The sequence below is a fragment of the Pinus tabuliformis genome, chromosome 7, assembly GCF_031772625.1.
Source record: "Pinus tabuliformis cultivar Carrire ecotype Pingquan chromosome 7, CPIR1, whole genome shotgun sequence".
NCBI lineage: Eukaryota > Viridiplantae > Streptophyta > Pinopsida > Pinales > Pinaceae > Pinus > Pinus tabuliformis.
The window spans coordinates 418,967,253-418,983,165 of record NC_142293.1 but is presented as its reverse complement, the minus strand read 5'-3'; the positions used below and the strand labels follow the sequence as shown (position 1 = coordinate 418,983,165).

The window sequence follows — 15,913 nt, the reverse complement described above, 5'->3', positions numbered from 1 at the left end:
ATATGTGCACATCTTCCATATATGCACACATCTTCCGTATATGCCCAGTTTCCGTATATGCGCACATCTTCCGTATATGCCCAGTTTCCGTATATGCACACATCTTCCGTATATGCCCTGTTTCCGTATATGCACACATATTCCGTATATGCCCAATTTCCGTATATGCGCACATCTTCCGTATATGCCCAGTTTCCATATATGCGCACATCTTCCGTATATGCCCAGTTTCCGTATATGCGCACATCTTCCGTATATGCACACATCTTCCGTATATGCCCAGTTTCCGTATATGCGCATTTTTTGTATATGCACACATCTTCCGTATATGCCTAGTGAAGTATATGCACAGTTTCCGTATATGCGCACATCTTCCGTATTTGCCCAGTTTCCGTATATGCACACATCTTCCGTATATGCCCAGTTTCCGTATATGCGCAGTTTTTGTATATGCGCACAGTTTCCGTATATGCCCAGTTTCCGTATATGCACACATCTTCCGTATATGCCCAGTTTCCGTATATGCGCATTTTTTGTATATGCACACATCTTCCGTATATGCCCAGTTTCCGTATATGCACAGTTTCTGTATATGCGCACATCTTCCGTATTTGCCCAGTTTCCGTATATGCGCACATCTTCCGTATATGCCCAGTTTCCGTATATGCGCAGTTTTTGTATATGCGCACAGTTTCCGTATATACCCAGTTTCCGTATATGTCCAGTTTCCGTATATGCACACATCTTCCGTATATGCCCAGTTTCCGTATATGCGCACATCTTCCGTATATGCCCAGTTTCCGTATATGCACACATCTTCCATATATGCCCAGTTTCCGTATATGCGCACATCTTCCGTATATGCCCAGTTTCCGTATATGCGCAGTTTCTGTATATGCGCATATCTTCCGTATATGCCCAGTTTCCGTATATTCACACATCTTCCGTATATGCACAGTTTCCGTATATGCGCAGTTTTTGTATATGCACAGTTTCCGTATATGCGTACATCTTCCGTATATGCCCAGTTTCCGTATATGCGCACATCTTCCGTATATGCCCAGTTTCCGTATATGCGTACATCTTCCGTATATGCCCAGTTTCCGTATATGCGCAGTTTTTGTATATGCACACATCTTCCGTATATGCCCAGTTTCCGTATATGCACAGTTTCCGTATATGCGCACATCTTCCGTATTTGCCCAGTTTCTGTATATGTGCACATCTTCCGTATATGCCCAGTTTCCGTATATGCGCAGTTTTTGTATATGCGCACATCTTCCGTATATACCCAGTTTCTGTATATGTCCAGTTTCTGTATATACGCACATCTTCCATATATGCCTAGTTTCCGTATATGCACACATCTTCCGTATATGCCCAGTTTCTGTATATGCGCACATCTTCCGTATATGCCCAGTTTCCATATATACGCACATCTTCCGTATATGCACACATCTTCCGTATATGCCTAGTTTCCGTATATGCACAGTTTCCGTATATGCGCACATCTTCCGTATATGCCCAGTTTCCGTATATGCACACATCTTCCGTATATGCCTGGTTTCCGTATATGCACAGTTTTTGTATATGCACACATCCTCCGTATATGCCCAGTTTCCGTATATGCTCACATCTTCCGAAGATGCACAGTTTCCGTATATGACCAGTTTCCGTATATGCGCACATCTTCCATATATGCCCAGTTTCCGTATATGCGCACATCTTCCGTATATGCCTAGTTTCCGTATATGCGCACATCTTCCGTATATGTACACATCTTCCGTATATGCCCATCTTCTGTATATGCACAGTTTCCGTATATGCGCACATCTTCCGTATATGCCCAGTTTCCGTATATGCGCACATCTTCCGTATATGCCCAGTTTCCGTATATGCACACATCTTCCGTATATGCCCAGTTTCCGTATATGCACAGTTTTTGTATATGCACACGTCCTCCGTATATGCCCAGTTTCCGTATATGCGCACATCTTCCGAAGATGTGTACAAATTCCATTTACGGAAACTGGGCATATACGGAAGATGTGCGCATATACGGAAACTGGGCATATACGGGTGATGTGTGCATATACGGAAACTGGGCATATACGGAAGATGTGCGCATATACGGAAACTGGGCATATACGGAAGATGTGCGCATATACGGAAACTGGGCATATACGGAAGATGTGCGCATGTACGGAAACTGGGCATATACGGAAGATGTGCGCATGTACGGAAACTGGGCATAGACGGAAACTATGCATAGACGGAAGACACGCGCATATCTTCCATATATGCCCAGTTTCCGTATATGCGCACATCTTCCGTATATGCCCAGTTTCCGTATATGCACAGTTTCAATAAAGGTTAAAGAGGTTAAATAACAAGTACATGTTTATTAAATGGGTTGATTCTCACATGTAAAATCTATGGAATATGAACATAAACCATAAACTATAATTCATATGTAAAGAAATAAATGAATATTCTAGGGTCGAGGATGTGAAAATATATTTAAGCTGTCATATTTTTTTCGATATATATTTTGTGTATACTTAAGAGTCGTTATTGTATGGTAGCTTATGATAAAAATATCTATGGTTACATATCTGTTAAGAGACTTTGTAAGAAGTCCGCATGGGGTAGCTCAAGTGGCAGTGGCTGTGGAAATGAAGTCTCACCGAACCGGAAGTCTTGGGTTCAAATCTTGGGCTACCCTTCCCTTGTAGTGGGGTATGTAATGGACATGAAAATCAGAGAGTCCTACCAAGCTTACAAAAAAAAAAAGAGACTTTGTAAGAATATTTTTAAAGTGATATTGGATTGTAATGTGTGGTTATTGTTTTTTATCTAGTATCAAGTTAGAAAGGCTTATGTATTTTTAGACAGATTAATCTTGAGGTGCGAGGTATAAGTCTTAAGATTACATTTTAAACATCAAATAAGATATAAATATATAAGTAACTTAACTTATAAACTTGATAATTTGTAAATAATAAACGAAAAATCTAGTATCAAGTTAGAAAGGCTTATGTATTTTTAGACAGATTAATCTTGAGGTGCGAGGTATAAGTCTTAAGATTACATTTTAAACATCAAATAAGATATAAATATATAAGTAACTTAACTTATAAACTTGATAATTTGTAAATAATAAACGAAAAATCTATTACAACTATTCATCAAAAGTAATGTAACATTGATAGAATATAAAATCGCATCCACATAACGATTTAAAATTGAATGAAGATGTTATCATCAACACAAGTATAAATTTATGTATTTTTATTCAAAATAGGTCCAACTATACATGTTTCTTTTTTACAAAATAGAACATCATTTCCAACATAAATAATGGAATCTCATGCCCATAAATGACATAATGGAAAAACAACATCATGATCGATCTAAAGTATGGATCTATAAGTCACCCTCGTCCCTCTTGGCACTCCCAGGTGGATTTCCAAATTGATATCTCTGCAACAAATTACAATAATCAATTAGTTGTAAAAATTGAAAGGAATATAATCAATTTCATTAATTCACGATGATATTTTGATCAAATACTCGTTCTCACCGTGAGGTTTTGAGGCAATGGAGAAGACAACCCTTCCTGGGTAGATGGCGGAGCACTTGGTGACAAATATAGGCATGGTTCAGGGGTGCTAGATAAAGGCATGGTGGATGTGAAATAGGGAAAAGGTAGTGGGTGTGGGCGACAATACACCCCCACCGGTTGTACGATAGTGGGAATCACTGTAGGCCGGGGGATTAACCTAGGGGGGGAAATTGGAATGTTAAGGGTGGACGATTGAAAAAATGAGAATGGTTGATGACTGAAGGGTAGGGGTGAGCATTGGGAAGGTATTACAGAGGTGGTTATAGGCATGGAAGAATTTATGGAGGAAAAAGGTGGTGGGTGTGGGCGATGATACATCCTAATTGGTTCAGCAATAGGGGGGAGCACCCTTGGGGAGGATATTGGGGTGTTAATGGCTGAAGCCGTGTTATGGCATCTAGTGCGACACGTGGGATCTTGTGGTGTTGCCTCTAGGGAGACTTATGGGCAGGAACATTAGATGTACCATTAGGAGTAGCTCACCTTGGATGGATGAAAATGTTGTTGAGCATCTACGGACGACTTGTTCAACAGAGACAAGTCTTCAATTGGGTCATCAACAGACCCAAGGCAGAGACAGGGGTGTCCATATGATTACTCTCCAATATCCCTGCAAATTCTTGATCATAGCCTTGGGGAGCTACCCACCCATTACTCTCCAGTATTTCTTACAGTCATAGAGCATTTGGTTTCTACCTTTGATACTCTCAGTACAAGCAATGGGACATGGGGGGCTCACACTAGGAAGTTGGATAAGGCACAATGTGTCATGGGCAGGAGGTAGACTCTCTACTTGAGACATTTCGCAGGTGCACAAGCTGCCATTTACAGGCTTAGTGATGGCGTGGTTTACTATTGAGGTAGCATATGTTCCACCCCTGGACTCACACATATGGAGGTGATTGCGAGGGAGCTACATGATGAACTTTCAGCCAGAAATTTCAAGGTATTATATGAGCATGAGGTGCAATGGATGGTAGAGCTAATCTATAGGTAGTTATTTAGACTCCAGGTGGTATCGAGGTGCACTTTCCAGATACAGGATCACAGAATTCATGATTTGTTATGGCGAGGCACATTTACCCTATTGTTGCTTATGACCAAGATTGGCAATGGATGGGTAGGCATTGGAATCTTGGAGATTCCTGGGCATGGTGAGCTTGGCCTTCACAAATTTTTCACTAGCAGGTCCCAGGAGAGGAGAATGCAACCTACGCAAGATGGGAACCATGTCTTAATAACAATGGTGCAACGTCAACATGGTGGCACTGTTTTGAGACCAATATAGGAATATTACAACTTTGTTAACCATAATCCTTTTAAGGTATCTTTGGGGTTCCAACCATTTCCCCCCATTATGTTGCTCTACCCATTTCATCTTCACTGGTGCAATTCTCACATGCTCAAGTTGAGGTATATATAGTATCAATTTTTTTTAAAAATATCCACCACCTCAAAAAATAGATTCATGATATCCTACAAAAAGCTAAGGCCAAGTACAAGTAGAAGCATGAACAACATCAAGTTACAAACAAATTTCAAGTTCGTGCTAAGTTGTTTTGGCAACTCACATTTATAGAAAGATTACTTCATAGGCCACCATAGGCCCACTCAGGCCACCTTGATATAGTCCTTACAAAATCACAAAGGTCGTGGGTGAAAGTTCTTTCGAATTGAGTACCCCCTCTTTCCTTAGATTGCATCTAGTATTTAATGTGGAGTTATTGGTATTTTGCATCTCTATTAGACATGTTGAAGGAACATGAGTATTTTTTCCCCATAAAACTCAATCTTGACCAGATTGAGTAGGCTTTAGTAGACTAGATCATGGGCACTGAGATGAAGACTACTTGTCGTCGAAATATACAACTCTACTGAGTTGTTAAAGTAAGGAAAATTCTTCACTAAGGCAAGTGACTCACTAAGAGATACATTCAACAAATGTTTCCCCATATGATGAGGGAAATTGATGCAATGGATACCTTTTCTCCCTATGAGAAGAGGATTGTTTGAGGTGGATATTGATGGCCACCCACCTCTTCCACTGACTCAACAATTCTCTATCTTCTTGGCATATGTTTATGGTTTTTTCTGGTTTCAAAATTTTAGGAACATTTCAATCCCCTAAATGGTGAATTTTTGTTATTCAAGGGGCCAAGGTTTGACGTAGAATTGTCTCACCCTAGCCATAAGTTGAAATCCCGGGATATTTGTTTCCAACAAGCTACTATGCATTGCAAAATGATATTGTATGCAAATGTTGTGCCCATGCTAAGTTCATGTATCAACTAACTACCTTGGGGATCACAAAAATTTTGGTACTTCATCTCCTAGAGTTAGGTTTTTTTACCTTTTGCCCCAATCTTATATCGTGATGTTATGGGTACTTGTGAAAGCTTCGTAAAAATATAAATATCTTGTATCCTTCATTTTTTACTATACACACTTTTTCCTCTTTTTAAATTTATTTATTCGTATTATTTCTTGTATTATTTTCGAATTATATAACTATATATGCAAATATATATAACCATGCTTTGAAAAATGTTTCATGCTCTTCATCCATTAGGATGAATCCCCCTCCATTCAAAAGGCAGAGACCTCTCACCATTATTGAAGTCACGGTAGTGGTCATCCCCAACTTTCAAATAACATTATTTTAATTGCAATATCTTTATGCTTATTATTAATACAATATAATTTGAAAACCCTGTTCAATTACTTTGCCATTCGCATTTGACTATTAGAATATATATCACTTTGATCTCTTATTAGAATCTATATCACTTTGATCCCTTCTTAAAAATCTATTTAGAAATTCAAAAAATTGGTAATACTTCTTATTCATATATTTATAAAGTATTTGATGTACTTAATAGACATATACGAAAATAACACTGAAGTTTCATTCAATCACACCTTTTTCCTATGACATGTACACATGATTGAGTACAAAATTTCCACGAGTATTATATATGAATAAATACATGTGATGTTTCTTCATGGACATTAGATATGATGAAGTAAATTGAGTATATTGGATTATAGAGAGGGAGTGTTGTTTAAGTTGGAATGAATTTATATCTAAGATCTTAGTGAAAGTTTTTTAAGGAAAAAAATATCGAAATATTTTTATAAAAGTTATAAAAAGTAATGATTTTGTTAGTAAATTAGGTTTAAATGTTTATATATATATATATATATGAAATTTTATTAATTTATATATTTTTATTTTCTATTAATTTAAATTTATTAAGATTTAAGAAGGATCAAAGTTTTTAGAGTGTATTTATGTTTTTATGAAAGATTTATATTTCGAGGGATTTGAATTTTTTTGGTGTTTGAAAGATTTAAAGTCAAGATAGATGTACACTATTTATATGTCTTCAATTTCATTATGATATGAAATTTACTAAATATCATTTATAATCTAGAGGGTACTATCAAGGATTCACTTCAAAAGTTACACAAAGATTAAGGTGAATAATAATAGAATAATATTCAATGATGAAGGAGATGTATCATAGAAAACTAATTAGATGCATATAATAAATGACAGGTATATTATATAACGACCAGTCTCAACATATCTTCTTCAACATTTATTTTACTCACACTTACTAGCTTTCCTATATAATTGGTAGGGATTTGAATTTTTTTGGTGTTTGAAAGATTTAAAGTCAAGATAGATGTACACTATTTATATGTCTTCAATTTCGTTATGATATGAAATTTACTAAATATCATTTATAATCTAGAGGGTACTATCAAGGATTCACTTCAAAAGTTACACAAAGATTAAGGTGAATAATAATAGAATAATATTCAATGATGAAGGAGATGTATCATAGAAAACCAATTAGATGCATATAATAAATGATAGGTATATTATATAATGACCAGTCTCAATATATCTTCTTCAACATTTATTTTACTCACACTTACTAGCTTTCCTATATAATTGGTAGGTATCAAGCAGTCTCATTCTATTATATCACTATTGAAATCAATGTGACTGCTTGTCCATTATATCATTATGAGATCAATGCAAGTACTTGTTTTATGGAGGTTTTTGTTAGTAAACAATAACTTGCAATATTGATACTAATATATCATGAAATATACAATTAAAATTGATTGTTTAAGTTTGACAATGATATATAGTAAATATCTCAACATATATTATAAGTACTACATTGCAACATTGGATGAATGTTTGTTTGCATGGTTAACTACATATGTCATTCACATTCAATTCAACCATATAGAAAGACTTCAATTGTGTGTTCCAGACATTCATTAATTAAAAAATGTACATTTTCTACAAGAAACACATCTTTTTGTATGTCTCCCCAAAAAATATGCATGATACGTGTATAAATGGTTGAATACGCCTATAGATTATACCTCCATTAAAATAAATTACAATCATTCGCATTCATGGGATTTCTCTATAATTACTTGTGTGTGCAAACTATTGAATGCAATCCCTTCATACACATTTTGCTATTCAAAGCACTTGGGTCATTAAGATTTAAAAGATATTAGGGGAAGATAAGCATTTCAATCTTACAAAATTAGACTTCTTAAAGGTCTATCATGCCGTGGATCCTAATGGCTTACAACATATCCATATGTGAAATGTCACTATATCCATATATTTGTAACATACACATTTTACTCAATGGTGAAACAAACCTCCCATGTTTAGGAGTTGGGTATTAAGAGAGTGGGCAAATGGAGAAATATGGAGGAAATGGAGGGAAGCTTTTAGTTTTTTTTTTTATTTGTTATTATAGTGATCATGGAAGTTATAATATTTACATAGAAGTAGAACCTTACCAATATCTTCTTTGTTGATAGGGATATTGGTTGTGTCATTCCCTTCCTTTTTAAAGCAAGAAAATTCAGAAATATAAAAAAATAGTAAACAATTTAACTAATTTATAAATTTTAGATCTCACTCTTAACTCATTAGTCAATTCTAAGCTCTATGAAACTTTCTCAATAAATTATTTTATAATAAAAATATGAAAATTATTTTTTAATTATAGATATTAGTTTTTATTATTATTTTAAAGTGAATATATTATATTAACATTACCTATATATATTCCAACATCTATATCACACAAACATACCACTCAAAATAATCATTTGTATTAAATTTATTCAATTATAACATTATATTTTTTTAAATATCAATACACTTTATTTTAACATTGTAAATAAAAATTACTGCAACATAATTTTTTGTTATATTAATTTTAACAAACTCTAAATCCATTTATAACTTAATTCACTTAAACAAAACAAACACCAAACCAATTCACTCTTCAATAAACTCAAAAATATATTCAATCCCCTTCCGCTAATGTGATTTTTCAAAATTTTAACTCTTCCAATTCACTCTTCAATAAACTCAAAAATATATTCAATCCCCTTCCGCTAATGTGATTTTTCAAAATTTTAACTCTTCCTCGCCCCCACACTATGATTTTCCAAAGTCTCAACTCCTATGGCTCACTTCGATTGCGGGTTTTTAGGTGGGAGGGTTAAGTGGCGTATGGAAGCCAATATTATTATTATTGATGTAGTTTCTTGTGGTGAAAGCAGCGAGATTTTTTTTATTCACTTGAATCAAAAAGTTATATCACTGAACATTTAAGACTGAAGCCTCATCAAAATAGCTGTTAGAAAGAGCACCACTGATCAAAAACTCATAATTGACTGTAGTAAGTATGTTTGTTAATGTGATCAATACAAACTTGACATAAGAATAAAATCTGTTTTTTTACAAGAACAATACATAAAAAGTGATAGATACACATGAAGCGTCTCAGAAACATAGGAAACTCTTGGAAAAACTGATAGCTGAGGTTTAAAAAACCGCTTTGCATAGAAAATATGGAATATCCTTCATCCGTTGAGCAGGAAAGCTGACTCAACCAAGTGTAACAGTCTTTCTGAGATGCTGGAGAGATCTGAGGAAACGTCTAGTCTACGCGAAGCAGGTGCACACTCTGAGCAATGTCACCATCAAACTCTTCAAAATGAATATGACCAGGACCCAAAGATTAGCGTATTTAGAAAGCCCGTCTGTTGTGGTGTTGATCCCCCAATAAATATGGTTGAAATTGATTTCCCGGAAGTGATTCTTTGTTTTTTTTGGTTTTCCAAGCTGCAAGGTTTAGCAATTTTAGCTGGGTATTAACCGCTAGCCAGTTAATGAGACATTTGGAGTCACTAAGGATTTGTATACATTTTATATTTCTTAGATTAGCCAAAAATATAAGAGCCTAAAAAACAATTAGTTATATTTTCGTATTTGTTCCATGTCCTGCTTGGATTCTAGAAAATACAGGGCCTAAAAAACAATTAGTTATATTTTCGTATTTGTTCCATGTCCTGCTTTTAGTTTTATCATTCCCATCACTTTTGTTTTCTTGTGCAACTCAATCAAAGAACCCAATCGGAGAAAAATGCCAGGGAATTGTATTATTCTCAGGTTTTTTTCTGCTTTGGATTTAGGTGAATTCCCTGAAAAATGCAAATATTAGTGTTTTTGAAAATGACTCTGTTCCTGAGTAACTAGGTGCCCCAGGCAACAAAGATAGGGAAAGACCATTTTTTTTAAACTTTTCCACCTAGTAATTTAGAAAATACTTAAAAGTGGTATGTTCCAAATAGAAAAGCCAAGAGAGGCAAAATTATGTCTCTTACCCATTTCAATTATAACTTCTTTCGAATTTATTAGCAAGTTTGGAAATCATGTGTTGGTGCTTATTAATTCACTCACTGCCGTGGAAGAAATTATGAAACTATCAAAAATGCCGAGCAATGGCATTTAAAATTACTAATTTGTGGCATTCAATTGCCACCAAATTGTGTAAATTTAGCTGCTACAAATCGAATTCATAACACTTAGTTCAACACTGAGAAATGCACTATTCCCATGTTAGCAAAAATGCTCTTGAAGTTTACATTATAAGTATGTGCATGCAAATGAATTTGATCTTGCTCCCCGTGCAATTCCTTGCCACACAAAATGTTTGCAACTTAAACACCATGGACAGATTCTGCACTGCACATGCTTCATTGTCCTGGAAGTCTACCATTTTTCCACCATGCTCTAGCATCTTCGTCGGTGGCAAATTCACGTCAAAAATCCTAATTAATTATAGAATCCCTTTGAACGAAAGCATGGATCAGGCTCTGTAAGGTCTTAGCCGCGCCGCTCTGGCGGTGCTTCGACGGAGGGGGCGCGGCCCTGCGCGGAAACGCCGCAATCGCTGCACCATTGCTTGCAAATCAGGGGATCTGTCGTCATAATCGTGATCGGAGCTCTGTTTCCCCTTCGCGTCCGCTGTTTGCATATCAAATAATTAAGGGACAGAGTGGATCTTCGATTGTTACGTGATTTTGACAAGGCCTCTGTTCGAATCCCAGGAGTCTCAAACTGGTCTGCCACCGAATCTGACTCTTCCACGCTTTCGCTTGCCTTTTGTTCGGCAGTGCTCTCGGAAGGACTGCCCAGGTCACAACTGGACGTGGACGATGACACTACCTCGCTCGTGAAAAGAACGGCATTCTTCTCGTTTCAAGTCCTGGTGAGCGCTCCTTCGTCTGCTCGAGAGTCCAATTCCGCCATCAGCGCCCTCGTTACTATTTCCATGTCTCGCTGTTAGGCCTTCACGATCCATGCAGGGAGGCTTGGAAAATCCTTGTTACGATTTCCATGTCCCGCTGGGAGGACTTTGGCTGTATCGGAGGGCTCGAAGCGCCAGGAAGCCAAGGCTTGTTCCCTCAATACACTTCGGCTTCTGGAGGGCATTGACAGTGTCAGGTTCGATCTTGCGCCCTTCGCCGTCAATGCAAGTGAGTTCGAACTGGTGACCTTCTTCATCACTGCAAGTTTCGGGTTTGAACTTGGGACCTTCTGCTTCCTGACACTGGCACCTCCAACTCTCGGCCTCTCGTATGGCGGAACCAATACCGGAAGAGCGTTGGAAGACCATGATGCGAGGAGAGACCCCTGTAGGTATTCGAAATCTCTGTGGTGTGTTCGTTTCACTTCGTTTCAGAAATTTCATGAACACCTTGGGCGCAGAAATAACATTTGAATTTTGAAATTTTGGGCACCAACATTGGGCGATTGCATTGAATGACTATAGAGATTGCATTCAATGAGCATGGTGTACTATCATATCCACCGTGTGACAGGTTGGAAGGGAGCGGCCGGGAAAGGCGGGGAGCATAGTTGCCGGAAAATCATGGGATTCCATGTACCTGTCGCGTCAGTATCCCATACATACATGGATTTCGCTGTAAAGATGGTGCATTAATGACTCTATAGTCCATGAAATAGCACTTGTCTCCCGATGACACAGGATGTTTCTGTGACGGGCGTATTTCAATGATTCGATCTCGTGCCTCAGACTGCGATATTGAATATTGTCCTGATGATGATTTGCTAATTTTAAGCATTTGGCAGCAAGGATTTTGTCCTGTCCTGGAATCATCACCTTGTAGACCATGCCGGATGTGCCAGAGCCGATGACGTAATCATCACTGAAGTTGTCTGTAGCTTCCACTATATCTCTGTATTGGACTCTACCGAGTTGTCCATCTCCTGAAAAAATAGTACACTTGCTGTGTCTATTACTGTTCGGCTTTGACGCTTTTAAAACGTATAGCAGCGCAAGCATGAGAATAGTTAGGATCCCAATACAGGCAACGGTAATCCCTGCGACTTCGGCTGAGCTTAATTCTTCCTTTTTACCTGCTACTTCTGAATCCGAACAACTGTTCCTTGTTGGTGGTCCGCAAAGGCCTGGATTACCCTCAAATGCATTCTGCGGGCCTTGTAAAAATGCCCTTAATGAAGGAATGGCCCCTGTGAATAGGTTGAAAGAGAAGTTGAAATGATCTAGGCTTACCATATCTGTGAGAGATTGAGGAATATTACCAGACAGGCGGTTATGGGAGAGGTCCGAGGATTCAAGGAACTTCAAGTTTCCTATCTGAGGAGAAAGAGATCCAGATAGATTGTTCCAGCTTAGATCCAACCCATATCTGAGACTGGCTGCAAGCTTTCCCATCTCCAAAGGAATGGTCATGCTCAGCTTATTTCTAGCCAGGTATAGGCCGCTTAATTGTTTGCAATACCCCAGGGAACTGGGGATTCTCCCTGTTAATGCGTTTACACTCAAGTTTAATGTCAACAGATTCGTAAGATGGACCAAGGCTGCCGGTATGCTTCCTTCCAACCGGTTTCCGCTCAAATCTAAAACCTCCAAATTAATTAAGTTCGCTACTTCTGGAGGAATGGTTCCACTGAGATTATTGCGGCTCAAATTGAGCTTTCCCAGATTTCTCAACTCTCCTATCTCGGGAGGAATGGCACCACTCAGACTGCTGTGGGCAAGGAGGAGATTTGTAAGGTTCTGCAACCGTCCAATGGAAGAAGGTATACTTCCATGGATGTTGTTGTCAGAAATCTCAAGGTAATACAAGACCGAGAGCATAGAAATATTACTTGGTATGAAGCCCGTGAAGAGGTTGTTCTGCAGCCGGACGCGTTGCAATGAGACGCAGTCTTGTAGAAGGCCGGTGATGTTCCCCTCTATTCGGTTATCAAAGATGGCAAGATGAATCAAAGACCTACCGTTGCATAGTCCAGAGGGAATCGATCCGCTTAATCCGCTTGAATATGAATCAAGATCTTCCAGGTTGCCAGAGCTTCCAAGTCGAGCAGGCAACGGACCTTTGAACATGGTTTTACTGAGATACAACATTGTCAGATTGGGAAGGAGGCCGATTCCTTCAGGCAAAGTGCCTTCAAAATTATTGTAAGATAGATCTAGGATCTGCAGGTTTGTAAGATTGCTGAAGGACGAGGGGATCGACCCTGACATGTTATTGAAAGCTAAGTGCAAGACTGTCAAATTCTTCAGATTGCCCATTTCATATGGTATAACCCCACTCAGATTATTGTGTGATGCATCAAACGACTCCAATTTTAGCAGTCCACTGAAAAATCCTGCAGGAATTGAGCCTGTAATATGGTTCTGATAAAACCATAGATGTCTCAGATTTTCCAACCGAGCTATCTCCCTTGGTATCGTACCATGTAACAAGTTCTTGTAAACAGCAATGGTTTCAAGGCCGCTGCAGTTGCCGATAGAACGAGGGATAGTACCCGTCAAATTGTTGCCGAACAGGGACAACATAACAAGATTTTTCAAATTCCCAATTTCCCAAGGAATCCTTCCTCGCAATCCTGATTCTTTCAAGATCAAGATGCGCAATTTACTGCAATTGCCTATTTCGGGTGGTACAGAGCCACTGAAGTAGTTGGACTCTGCCCTAATGGTATCGAGATTGGCAAGCCTTCCCAGAGACGATGGAATGACACCACTGAGTTTATTTGTATTTAACGACAGAGTAGTCAGGCTTACGAGATTACCCAGTTCAGAGGGAATAAAACCAGAAATATCATTGGTACTGATATTCAGAACGGTAAGAAGGCTGCAGTTCCCGATATCCGGAGGGATGAAGCCTGTGAAGGAATTGTTAGCGAGATTGAGTTGACAAAGCTGAGAGCAGTTGGCTATTTGGGCAGGAATAGCACCCGACAAGTTATTGCCCGAAAGATCGAGCTTCTGCAGGGCAGGCATCTTTCCTATTGCACTGGAAAGACGGCCAGACAGACCTTTATTTGGTAGGGAAATTGAAATAACCCGCCTTACATGGGTGCTGCACTGCACACCTTCCCACTTACATGGATCCACATCGTTTGTCCAGCTTGAAAGAACATTCTTTGGAACCACAAAGGATGACTTGATTTGTAAAAGGGCGGTTCCATCTTCCGACAGAGCGTTAACGCAACAAATGAGTGCAGGTAAGCTGCCAAAATACTGGAAAATATTGGAAACTAGAAATGCTATGAGACACATAAAATTATATCCTTGCATTTTCATCCTACTCTGCTGCATGGTTCATGAAACTGGAAGAGGAGGACGAATTGGATTACTGAGTATTAAGCGAAACTGTAAGTAAAACTAGACAGGGTATTAGGTAATATACTGGCCAGAGCAGTAGTATTTCATACATTGAATAGATATACATGTCGTCTTTGACCCGAAAACAACTTTGACTCTCTCTCAGACCATACAAATTCCCGTCATTGATCCAAAAACAACTTTGACCCTATCTCTCATGCCGAGTATAATGCATAATTAGGCTACTTCTTCTTGTATTAAATTATGTTTTTCTTAAATAATTTTTTAAAATTTCTTTTTAAATATCAAAATTGTTGTTTCAACCATTAAGAAGGTAAATGATACAATTTATTAATTTTAAGTTTAGGATAAGGTAGAAGATAAAAAAAAAAATTATGAAATATTTTTAAATATTTAAAATAAGTATTATTAGATGAATGTTAATGTTATTAAAAATAATAAGAAATGAGTTATAAAGATAAAATTTCATAACATTTGGCAACGGGGAACAAGGCCATATAGCTAGCGCTGCTTAGTTTAATTATTGAATTTTGAAAGGTATGAAGTAATTGCCACATTTAAACAAATATTGCATTCTAGATACTCTTGCTTGGTTTAATTATAATTAAATTAGAGTAAAAAAAATGAAGACACATATGAATGGAGGAACAAAGTCGACTTTATACATTATAACATCGAGGTTTAATTTGATTGGCATTTTTGTTAAATATGTTTCTGCACATAATATTTAAAATACCCCTTTTCCCCATAGCAAATATTTTGCACGATATATTTAAAATACATTTTGAGCTTCACAAATCTCACTTGGCAAAAAATTACTTTCTCATAATTTCATGATTCACTGAAAATGGTTAATGTAAATGTATTAAAATTTAAAAAATTAAAATAAATATATTGAAATTTTAGAATTTTATAAATTTATCCCATAGTTAAGAAATGAAAAGAATAATCCCCTGATAATCCCCTCAATTCATACATTACATTGGGCCACAATGAAGAAGTACATGAGCACATCATATACCTCCCCACGAAGGGCCATCAGAAGCAAAAGCTGTCAAAGTGCTGAAGCTTGCTGAAACATCGATTTCACATCATCGATTGCAAGAAGAACACTGTTCGCACATGAAGATAGACATCTGCACTACGCTTAGAAAAGTGACTGAAAGAAGAAATGAGAGAAAGACAAATCTGAATACACCATCATATTTGTGGCGTCGAGCAATGCTGAAACGACTGTCCAAAATCCAAATTCTGAGAATTTGAA

General features: G+C 37.5%; 1 protein-coding gene across 1 annotated transcript; it reads right to left on the bottom strand.

Moving 5' to 3' along the window:
• Positions 1-11,352: 11,352 nt before the first annotated feature.
• LOC149247728 (uncharacterized) lies at positions 11,353-14,681 on the bottom strand. Its single transcript, XM_089445210.1, has 2 exons — positions 11,941-14,681; positions 11,353-11,793 (listed from the first exon to the last, which is right to left on the bottom strand). Exons 1-2 carry the CDS (start codon positions 14,620-14,622, stop codon positions 11,353-11,355), a joined length of 3,123 nt encoding a protein of 1,040 aa, XP_089301336.1. The 5' UTR covers positions 14,623-14,681.
• Positions 14,682-15,913: the final 1,232 nt, after the last annotated feature.